Below are 12,439 nucleotides of genomic sequence, written 5' to 3'. Positions count from 1 at the left end.
AGCCATTTTGACTGGTGTGAAGTGATATCTCACTGTAGTTTTGATTTGCATTGCTCTAATAATTAGTGATGTTGAACATTCTTTCATGTACCTCTTGGCTATCTGTATGTCTTCTTTGGAGAAATGCCTATGACTTAACTTCTGTTCCTGAGTATACTCAAGAGAAATCCATTTCCAGGTACACCAAGAGACTGGTACATGAATATTCAAAACAATATTGATTGTACTGGCCAGAAACTATAAGCACCCCTGTTGTCCTTCATTAGCAGATTAGATTTAACAAGGGAAAGGTCCGTCTAGTCAAGACTATGGTTTTTCCGGTGGTCATGTGTGGGTGTGAGAGTTGGACTGTAAAGAAAGCTGAGTGCCGAAGAATTGATGCTTTTAAACTGTGGTGTTGGAGAAGACTCTTGAGAGTCCCATGGACTGCAAGGAGATCCAACTAGTCCATTCTAAAGGAGATTAGTCCTGGGTGTTCTTTGGAAGGACTGATGCTAAAGCTGAAACTCCAATACTTTGGCCACCTCATGCGAAGAGCTGACTCATTGGAAAAGACTCTGATGCTGGGAGGGATTGGGGGCAGGAGGAGAAGGGGATGACAGACGATGAGATGGCTGGATGGCATCACTGACTTGATGGACATGAGTTTGAGTGAACTCCAGGAGTTGGTGATGGACAGGGAGGCCTGGCGTGCTGCCATTCATGGGGTCATAGAGAGTCGGACACGACTGAGCGACTGAACTGAACTGAACTGAATCATGCAATAAAATATTATTTAGCAAAGAATAGACTATATTTACTTGTAAGAAGACACATGATCTTACAGGCATTGTAAAGGCACACACACATAAAATATTCAATTCCGTAATTGTAATTTCATATATAATAATTCCATATATTTCACAATAAAAATTTTTTTAAAGAATTTACTAAGACAGATGGACTTAAACAAGTGTGCTATTTAGGTAGTATGTTTCTTACATTCAGAAGTATAATACTAAAATCTAGTGTCCACTTTGTGATAATTGTAACAACTATTTAGAAATAGAAGTGTTTATAATAAAAGTAGATTATTGATCCATAAGTCATTTTAAGAAAGAAAAGCTGACATATTTAATTCTTATTTGCACGAAGGTTAATGAATGAAGAATGACAGATTTTGCAGTGCTATATATTATGAGAAAAGTCATTATTTTGTTGGAGACCGAAGTATGTAATTAGATTTGTCTTGTTCATTTCTGTAGTTTGAAGTATGGGGATGAGTTGGGATAGAGAAGGAGGACATTCACTATTTTACAGTATTAAAAGGAACATCCACAGCAAAATCTTTTATAATGACAAGTAGGATGTCTCTTAAATCTAAATAGAAATTAGTTCTACCACATAGGAATTCTAAAAAAATTTGCTCCTCCTTACTCTCCTTCAACTTCTCAGGAATTCTGCCAGTTAGTGTGCACTGATCTTAGTAACTGAAGGTTTGTTTTACTTTTAAACATCATAGTTCATAAGTGTTTTAATTTTTTTGACTTATGGAATTGAGTTTCTTTCCTGGATTAGCTGGCAGAATTCTTGAAAATCTGAAGGACCAGGAGGAGCAAAAAATAGTTTAAAAAACAAAAATAAAAACCTATGCGTTCAACTCACCCAGTTCCTGTCTTAAACCCAGAACTATGACATATATTGTAAGGACATCCAAGAGTGATGATTCCATAAAATAGAAGAGCTATTAACTGAAGAAATGTTAGCAAAACCTATAAAGAGGGTTTGACTTGTAAGAGAGACTAAAAATAGGCCCTTAGTAGGGGAAAGTATGTTTTTCTTTAGACGTAATGTTTTTCTTCAGACTCAGCTCACACAGATGCATATTAGAAGACTTGATTTATTCACAGACTGATTTTCGGGTTTTTGGATTATTTAGTTTCCTTGATTATACACACAAACACACATTCACACACGTTTTTACTGGCTATCCATCTTTTAGACACACCACAGTTTATTTTTTACTTTTACAAAGGGCAGGAAGAGATTAACAAATGGAAAGATGAAACTCAGTCAGTCCTTCTCACTACTTGGAAATAAAGAAAAATTTAGCTAGATATTTTACTTTTTATTCTATTTTAGTGCCACTTTACTTAAAAAAAAAACCTGAAAGTTGGCTATAAGCAGATATCAAAATAATTGCCATGTGGCTTCATAATTTTCTAAATAGCTATTTGAATTCATGTAATCTGTGGATTTATGTACAAAGTTTTGCAAATAAATATTAGTTCAGAGATAATGTAGAATCAGCACATAATGTGTACTGTCATTGAAGATTTAGCTGAGTTCTTTTTTTTTTAATCATCATTTTTAAATGCTTTAATCTTTTCAACTTATGAAGTTAAGTTTCTTTTTTGAAACAGTTGGCAGGATTCTGAGAATCTGAAGGACAGTATGGAAAAGGAAATAATTTTTTAAATTACGCATTTTATTTCATATATGGGAATACTATTTCCAGACTAATAAGAGATGGCATTGAGACAGAAGAGGTTGGACATTAAAATCAATATTGTTGCCTCCTGGCTATTCTCTAGAATATATCACTAAGAAAATTTTGACAGGTGGTGGGCTGAATTTCCTATCTTCCATTCAACCAGCAAACCTTTTAAATAATGAGACCATTCAAGAACTTTTGGAACTTAAAATATAGAAGCTTATTCTGTTGTATCTGCCTAAAACCTGGGAAAATCTACTAGTAAGAGTAAAGTAGAATTTAATTTCTTGCTTAATAAAAACCGTGACTTTCCATCAAGCTCTACCTTGAAAAATCAGAACTTATTTTAGATGTTAGGAAATTTCCCAATGTAAATGTCTATAAAAAAGAGGCACAAAATACATCAGAATGTAGTTGAAGAAGCATTCAGAGGAGCAAAGAAAAAAATTAATCAGCTTTTAAGCCTAGATGACTTGCTTAGGAATTCCCTGCTGGTCCAGTGGTTAGAACTTGTGCTCACCGCCGAGGGTGTGGGTTCATTCAGTCCTTGCTTGAGGGGAGCTAAGGTCCCACAAGCCTTACAACAAGGGCAAAAAACAAACAAAACAAAAGACTAGATGATAAATGTCAGCAGAAATAACAGAAAGGTAGAAAGCTGTTTTCTTTCATGAAGGACCCACTTAGCAGATTGGTTGTTAAAGTATGGGTTTTCCTGGACATTTAAGCTACATTAGTTATCTGAAATGGCTAAGAAGACCAGTTGATGAGACCCCTTACAACCTACTAAGAGTATTTTTTATGTTAGGCCATTGTCAACTAGGATGGAGGTTTCTTAAATAACTTTTAACAACTTAATATATTTTAAAAATGTTAGCATTTCAGAAAGCTACAACAGTACACTATAGTAGAAATACTTAAAGCAAACTAGAAATCTTACAGAATGGCACTTTGACATAGTTGCCTTTCTTAATTTCCCATCTCTGATTTGCTTCCCTTCTAAGCCTGATTCCCCTTTATTTATACATAATCCCCCCACCTTTTAAAATTGGTATCTTATTTCTTACACAAAACAGTCATAATTCTTCCAAGCTTAGGTGGTAAGTTGACAGAAGAAAGAATTACCACCTAAGAAGCTAAAGTTAGTGGCATCTTCAATTCTGAAGTTGTGAGTACACTCCTAGGCTTTAGCAGTAGTGCCTGTGACAGTTCTTTTCCTTGCACTCACATTTGTATAATATAACCCCCATCCCTATGTGTGCCATTAGTTCGTGTGAAGAAAGTGAACTCTACCATGTGGATTATTCTCAAAATTGGCATGAGAAAAAGCAATTGCAAGAGACTAATTATTTTCTTTTAGGTGGTTGAATACTAAGGAGAACTTCAGATTCTTTAATTGTTCATGAGATAACACTTCTGGTACGTTGCCTCTGCTTTTGAGTTTGCTTTTTAATTTTTAAGAGGGAGTTGATACAGTTTGAGAAAATATGACAAGTGATTATCCCCCTTCTTAGGTTGTCTAGGGTTCTTCACCCTTGGTCTTATCTGCATTTAATTGGCTCTTAAATGTATGGTCTGTCTTTGGCCATGGTGAAATGTGAATAATTTTGTTATCCAGCTTGTTTCATGTATGTATGAGGAATATCAGGGAGTAATAACAAAAATCTGAGATCCTTGGAAGAAACATGATATACCGCCTTTTTGTTGAAATAATGCAACTTGAGAACTAGTATATTTGATGAATTACAGCACTAATGGATAGCATAAAACTTGAACTCAGTCTGTCATTCTGCAGTAGGTTTCTTACTGCAGACTTTGGGTACAGAATAGTACCATAACTGATTTTTCTCATCATTGTAAAGTTAAGAGAAGGTATTTTGGAAGAGATCATATTTCCATCTTTCTCTTTGCTTGTCAGATCGGATAATACAGTAATTTACCATCGTGTCAGTGAAAAAATACATAAATAATCTAAAACAATAGGTTTTTAGTTGTTAAATTCAAAGACACACATTCAGTAACCCCTGTGAGAATCCTTAGACTTACTCCATGCCTGGGAAGCTCCTTCTATGCTTCTGTCTACTGTAAGCACCAGGAATTTGGGGGGACAAGTTTTTCCATGAAAGAAACAATCTTCTCATTGATAATCAGATTGAATTCACTTAGTACTTTCAGGGAGCCTTACTGTGTCTTCATAATATTAATTCTGCTAAATATTTTTAGGTAGAACACCAAGTAGTAAAGCTTTTAATAAGCCCCTCCTCATTTGTTATGGTGGGGGTCTAGTATGTGCATTTGTTGTTGTTGTTCAGCCTCTTAAGTCGTGTCAGACCCCATGAACTGCAGCACATCAGGCTCCTCTGTTCTTCACTGTCTCCCAGAGTTTGTTCAGATTCATGGTTATGCTGTCTAACATCTCATCATCTGCCACCCCTTCTCCTCCTGCCCTCAGTCTTTCCCAGCATCAGGATCTTTTCCAGTGAGTTGGCTTTTCACATCAGGTGGCCAGAGTATTGGAGCTTTAGCTTCAGCATCAGTCCTTCCAATGAATATTCAGGGTTGATTTCCTTTAGGATTGACTGATTTGATCTCCTGCAGTCCATGGGACTCTCAAGAGTCTTCTCCAACACCACAGTTTGAAAGCATCAATTCTTTGGTGCTCAGCCTTCTTTATGGTCCAATTCTCAAATCTGTAAATGACTGCTAGAAAAACTGTAGTGTTGACTATACAGACCTTTCTTGGCAAAGTGATGCCTCTGCTTTTTAATACACTGTCTAGATTTGTCCTAGCTTTACTTCCAAGGAGCAAGTGTCTTTTAATTTTGTATCTGCAGTCATTGTCTGCAGTGATTTTGGAGTCCAAGAAAATAAAATCAGTCACAGTTTTCACTTTTTCTCCATCTGTTTGCAATGAAGTGATGGGACTGTATGCCATGATCTTAGTTTTTTGAATGTTGAGTTTTAAGCCAGCTTTTTTACTCTCCTCTTTCACTCTCATCAGGAGGCTCTTTAGTTCCTCTTCACTTTCTGCCATTAGAGTGGCATGGAATTGTATCATGATAATTATATCTTCAGTTATTTAAGGAGCCACCATATAGCTTTCCATAGCAGTTGCATCATTTTACATTCCCACCAGCAATGTATGACTGTTCCAATTTCTCCACATCCTCACCAATACTTGTTTTCTCTCTTCCTTTCCTCCCTCCCACTTCCCTCTGTCCCTTCCTGCTTGCCTGCCTTTCTTCCTGCCATCCTCAGAGTTGCAAATATAATCAGAACTTTTAACCAAATTAATTATGAAAATACAGTATGTTCTTCAGGTTAAATTATTAACTAAAAACAATTAGACTGTGTTTCAAAGTTTGTTGAGATATGTGTTCAGTTATAAGGAAGACATAGATGTCCAACAGACACATAAAAAGGTGCTTAACATCACTAATCAGGAAAATGCAGCCCAAACCATAATGTGATACTACCTCACACCTGTAAGAATAGTTGCTATTAAAAAGACAAGAAATAACAAGTGTTGGCCAGGAAAAATAGAACTATTCATCAGTTTGGCTTCTGGTTATGTATCCAAAGAAAGCAAAAACATTTACTTGAAAAGACACATGCACCCCCATGTTCATTGCAGCATGATTTACAATAGCCAAGATATAGAAACAACCTGAGTGTCTTCATATGGTGGAAGAATGGATAAAGAATGTGGTGTGCATTTATACAATGGAATATTATTCGGCCATAAAAAGAAGATCTTGCCATTTGTGGCACTGTAGATGGACCTTGAGAACATTATACTGAGTAAAATGAGTCAGAGAATGACAAACCGTATCATCTCACTTATATGTGGGATCTAAAACTTACAGAGGAAAAGAGCTCGTAGATACAGAGAACAGATTGATAGTTACCAAAGATGTTGGGTGGGAGGAGGGCCAAATGGGTAAAGGGGATCAAAAGGTACAAACTTCCAATTATAAAATAAATAAGTCCTAGGAACATAATGTATAGCTCGGTGACTCTAGGTAATAATACTGTATTGCTAAGAGAGTATATCTTAAAGTTCTTATCATAAGAAAAAAGTTTCCCTTAACTGTGTATGTTGATGGATATTAACTAGACTTTTTGTGATCAATTCACAGTATATACAAATATCAAATCATGCTACATACCTGAAACTACATAATATAATGTGTTATATGTGTGTGTCAATTATACCTCAGTTAAAAAAAAGAAAACCTTTTCAAGTCTGATTTGATACATGTGATAGTCAGACTCAGGTATTTCTATGTTGTCCTCATTGCAACAACTTTTGCCTGATTTTTGAAGCCAGTGAAAACAATATGTTTTCTAAGGTTTGCAAATATGTCAGTGATACCGTAAGTAGCATACTTTACCCACTAAAACTAGTGTTGGTCACTCAGTCGAGTCTGACTCTTTGCGACTCCTGAATTCTAGCTGGTCAGGCTCCTCTGTCCATGGAATTCTGCAGGCAACAATACTAGAATGGGAGCTATTCCTCCTCCAGGGCATCTTCCCATCCCAAGGATTAAACCCAGGTCTTCTGCGTTGCAGGCAGATTCTTGACCATCTGAGCCATCAGGGAAGCCTGCAAAATGTTCCTAAATGTGTGATATTTGAAATAATTCCAAGGAACTTGTGAGATGGTTCCTGATAGAATGAAATAGATGAGAATCTCAAGGGTTCCTCATATCCTTTATGAATCTTGCCTGAGTATAATATTTAACTTCAGTTTTTTTCTTTGAAAATTTATAATCTTCTATCATAGGGTAGGTGCAAAAGAATGAGATCTTACCTCATTTACTAACAGTGGAATTAAGTAAATCTTAGGCTTTATTTGCATGAAAAAAATAGGAGAACTGTTAAATCACTAAATATTGTTGGTGGGAATTAAAGTTTATTTTCCCTATAATATTGAGAGGCACTTAAGCTCCAGTTCATTGAAGCAGGGTTTTTTTAATCTACTTGAGTTTGTTAGTGTAAGTAAAAAGACAGTATTAGCTGGTGAATAGACAAGATGTTAAATTATTGCTTTCCCATTTTGGCAAACTCATGATTTAGAATATAAATACAAAATGGGCATTTGTACCCCGGGAGGCCGACCTGTCCAGACTGCAAGTCAGACTACAGGTTTCTTGCCTTGGGCTTCTGGTTGAGTTTGGCTGTTGGGCAGCATAAGGCAGGAGACCAGAGGCAGGGAGGAGAGTGAGATAGGAGTATCTGTTCCCCTAGTCTTTCCCTGAAGGGTCACTGTGGGCTTACTGTGTCCTCTGATTAAAGGACTGTTATCCTATGGCCATCTCCACACCAGATGAAACAAAGATGAAAGAGGCCTCTGTCTCCAGATTCCAGTAATTGCTGCTCCCTCCTTACCGTCTTTAAAACCTCCAGTAGCAATATACATGGCTATTCTTAGCCAGGGAGTACTGTGCTCTCTCTTGTGGTTTCCCTACTCCCTACCAGCACCTTCGAAAATAGTCCCTTCATTAAACTCTCTTCACATTTCCCAGTCTCAATGTGCTGTTTGTTTCCTGCTGAGATCCTGACTGAAATAGCTTCTGTATGTATTTTTAATCATTATCCCAACTGGTATGCCAGATAAACTCTAATAATACTTAGGCTAATTTGGGGGAGGTGATCGCGGAAAGTGTTTGCAGAACTACCCTTTGTTTTCATTGCGCTTCATTTCATCTAGCATGTTGTTAAACGGAAAAAAATAAAAGGTGTTAGATGATGTATAAGAAGTTAGTGATACCAATAGCTTATTTAAATATAGGTCCCAAAATGCTGTTTTAAGTATCCCCTCATGGGATGGGATGGGGAGGGAGGTGGGAGGGGGGTTCAGGATGGGGAATACATGTACACCCATGGCTGATTCATGTCAGTGTATGGCAGAAACCACTACAATATTGTAATTAGCCTCCAATTAAAATAAAAAGAAAAAATAATAAAATTAAGTATCCCCTCTTAAGAATCTGCTGCCAGTGCAGGAGATGTAAGAGATATGGGTTTGATCCCTGGGTCAGGAAGATCCCCTGGAGAAGGAAATGGCACCCGACTCCAGTATTCTTGCCTGGGAAATCCCATGGACAGAGGATCCTGGTGGCCTACAGTCCATAGGGTCTCAAAGAGTCAAACACAACTGAGCGTTTAAGCACCTTTCCTTAAAAGAGATTGGTGGTTGGATTCTTTGCTAAGATTACTGATGTTCTTTGTATCATCTCAGTGCTCATTAATGTGTCTTTGAGAGAGAGTACAGTTGACCCTTGGATAATATGGGGGTTAAAGGTGCTGACTGCAGCCATGAAATTAAAAGACGCTTACTCCTTGGAAGAAAAGTTATGACCAACCTAGATAGCATATTGAAAAGCAGAGACATTACTTTGCCAACAAAGGTCCATCTAGTCAAGGCTATGGTTTTTCCAGTGGTCATGTATGGATGTGAGAGTTGGACTGTGAAGAAGGCTGAGCGCTGAAGAATTGATGCTTTTGAACTGTGGTGTTGGAGAAGACTCTTGAGAGTCCCTTGGACTGCAAGGAGATCCAACCAGTCCATTCTGAAGGAGATCAGCCCTGGGATTTCTTTGGAAGGAATGATGCTAAAGCTGAAACTCCAGTACTTTGGCCACCTCATGTGAAGACTTGACTCACTGGAAAAGATTCTGATGCTGGGAGGGATTGGGGGCAGGAGGAGAAGGGGACGACAGAGGATGAGATGGCTGGATGGCATCACTGACTCGATGGACGTGAGTCTGAGTGAACTCCGCGGGAGTTGGTGATGGACAGGGAGGCCTGGCGTGCTGCCATTCATGGGGTCGCAAAGAGTTGGACACGACTGCGCGACTGAACTGAACTGAACTGAAAGGTGCTGACCCCTGAGTGCAGTGGGAGATACTTCCAGTTGGGCCTCAGTGTCCACAGTTCTGCATCCCTGGATTCAACCAACTGCAGGTTGTGTATGCTGTAATACTTACCATTGAAAAATATCTGTGTATAAGTAGACCTGGGCAGTGTTCAAAGGTCAGCTGTACTTAACAGCAGTCAAGTTATATCATCTGGATAACCTAAAGCAATTCTGAAAAGGTTGAGCAATAGTATTTTGGCTGTGTAAAATTTTCATCTGTGTATACTATGTTTCTTTGCAGTTAATAAAGATAATTCAGTGTTAACAGTATTAGGTCATTATCTAGAAAATTCAGGCTTTAAGTATTGAGTTTGTGTAAATGTAATCTGATTTTTCCTTGGGGTAACAATGATGAAACTGCCAGTATTACAGAGGTTAAAAGTTAATTCACAATTCAGTGGTAATTGGCAAGTGTACTTTCTCTTGGAATGACACAGGCTCTATTCATATCCTCTTTTCTACTTTTAGAAACAAAATACTATTATCATTCTAACGTATAAATTATCAATCTTCTGTAGCACTAGGAGGTATTATATAAAACACAGGATAAAGATTGAGCTATAAAAGAGGCTTTAATTAAAACACATCTGTAATAATACTAAAAGAATTTGGAAAGTGTACTAAAATATTACTGTATTTTTTTTAAATTTTATTTTATTTTTAAACTTTACAATATTGTATTAGTTTTGCCAAATATCGAAATGAATCCACCACAGGTATACCTGTGTTCCCCATCCTGAACCCTCCTCCCTCCTCCCTCCCCATACCCTCCCTCTGGGTCCTCCCAGTGCACCAGCGCCAAGCATCCAGTATCGTGCATCGAACCTGGACTGGCGACTCGTTTCTACTCCCATCTTACTCTGTTCAGACTGCTCTAACAAAATACCACAGACTGAGTAGCTTATAAACAATAGAAATTTACTTGTTACAGTTCTAGAGGCTGGAAATCTGAGATCAGAGTGCCAACATGGTCTAGCTAGGGCCTTCTGGGTTGCAGACTTCTCGTTGTGTCCTCACGTGGTGGCAGAGGTCTCTATGGAATCTTTTTAATAAGAGCACTGATCCCATTCATGAGAACTCTGCTCTTGAAGGCCTCACCTACTAATACCATCACTTTAGGATTTCAGCGTTGAATTTGGAGGTGAAAATGCAAATATTCAGACTATAGCAACCCCTCTTCTCAAATTTTCCCCTTTTTCTTGCTTTGTTGAAATTTGAACCCCCAAAGTACTCTCAACTATGGTAGGTTGGATCTGCAATGTTGATACCATTTGAGAGTAAAAATCTCAGGCCACACATCAGACACTTGAATCAGAACCTGCTATTTAACTTGAGATTCCCCCAATGACAAGTATACACATCAGAATTTGAGAAGCACTCTAGCTATTTCCTAGGATCACATCTCATTAGAGTAAAACAAAGTTATCAAGTGTAAAAGCTGAGGTAATTTGTTGATCACATAGTCATGGGTAAAGAAACTGATTAAATTCACAGATAGCCTTTTCTTTTTAAGTACAAACTCTTTTCTATAATTTCTTACATTGAACTGAGTTTTCCCATTTATGCTATTAATATAAACACTGGTACATTGCTTTATCATATATTGGGAGCACAAGCAAATATATTTATGAAATTCATAGTCCTAAGAATGTGACGTGTGTGTGTTGCAGTCTAAAAGATGGAAAGTACTTTTATGTGTTGTTATTATTAATGTTACAGAAGCTCTCATTCTCACATATTCAGATTTGTTAGTGTTAAATTTTACCTTGAGGTATTTACTTACAGTATTTTTAGAGGGCCTTTTATATTAGGATAGTTAAAGATATCAAGGATTACTGTACAGTCTAATATAATTGATTTCAATATTTTTCTCAAGCTGTGATAATTTCTACTAAAATCCAATTTAATTTCACAATTTGAATGCAAAGGTAGTTATCAGTTATATAATAGAATTTGCAAAATAACAACTAAGTTCTATTTAGTTATTAGCTGTTTATGAGAGAAAAGCAGCTAGTATTGGCCCTTAAATTTTGCAGGCTGTTATGTTAGTTTTGGATCCTGAATATATTTTTTCCTTCTCATTCTTTCAGATTCATCAGGATTCATTTTTGATTTGCAGTCCAAAACTGTACTGGCCCAAGGAGGAGCTTTTGAAAACATGAAAGAAAAGGTATGTCTAGTTACTGTGGATAGGAAACTTGAATGTCTTGTTAAAATTTAGGTACTAATAAAATCATTGGCTACAAACTCATTAAGAAAGTGAAAATTAAGAACAAAACTGTATGAATGCCACTGTATATCAGGGAGTAACTACCATGAAGGTTTTGAGGAATCAGAGCCTGTAAGTATGAACAATTTTCTTTACATGCATCCGTATACATATATTTATTCTAAATTCTCTTGGACATCTTAATTAATACAACAGTATGTATATGGCTAAGTGTATATCTAATTTGCTAACATTCTTTAAGGAATAGTCTTGAGTAGGATCGTCCCATTCACTTGAAGAGGATTTTTAAGACCAGGAGACTTTAGAGCAAGAAGAGTTTTCTAAGTAAGGTATCTTTGGAAGGGAACCCGGTTGTCTTTAATAATATAACCCTTAATGAGCTATATTGAGAAAAAACATAGAACAAAAGCTTTACATGTGTTCTTCATCTCATTTAAAAAGTAAATCATTGATTCTGGAGTCATAGATACATATTGGTTCAATAATATAAACAATGTTGCATTTTCAGTTATGAGAATTTTACCTTTATCATTAAATCTGTAAGTTTTGCCTAAAGCCCATTTTCTAGTGATCATGGTAATTTTTTGCTCATCTCAAAAATGTATATTATAAATTCACGCTCTTTGAATTATAGATTATATACCGTCCCACTTGTATAGTTTTATACTTTATCATTGTTCAATTAAGCCTGAAACAAAAATGTATAGAATGACATGAAAGCAAGTATACTAAAAAACACTTAGGTCCTAATACAGATTCTGCTAATAACTTGAACAAGATACTTTGCTTCTCTTCATCTGTAAAAGGGCTTCCTTTT

The 12,439-nt window shown here is 36.8% G+C and overlaps 1 protein-coding gene across 7 annotated transcripts in view; it reads left to right on the top strand.

Moving 5' to 3' along the window:
* SPATS2 (spermatogenesis associated serine rich 2) overlaps positions 1 to 12,439 on the top strand; it is a 152,999-nt gene that overhangs the window by 100,643 nt on the left and 39,917 nt on the right. For all 7 annotated transcript variants that reach the window (NM_001193175.1, XM_024992229.2, XM_005206329.5 and 4 more), the window contains one exon: positions 11,483 to 11,562. In NM_001193175.1, coding sequence (NP_001180104.1) covers positions 11,483 to 11,562 — 80 coding nt within the window. The remainder of the gene's footprint in view (positions 1 to 11,482; positions 11,563 to 12,439) is intronic.

This window comes from Bos taurus, chromosome 5 (assembly GCF_002263795.3).
Source record: "Bos taurus isolate L1 Dominette 01449 registration number 42190680 breed Hereford chromosome 5, ARS-UCD2.0, whole genome shotgun sequence".
NCBI classification, from domain to species: Eukaryota; Metazoa; Chordata; class Mammalia; order Artiodactyla; family Bovidae; genus Bos; species Bos taurus.
Note: the sequence above shows the minus strand (reverse complement) of the source record. Positions and strands in the feature narration are given on the sequence as shown.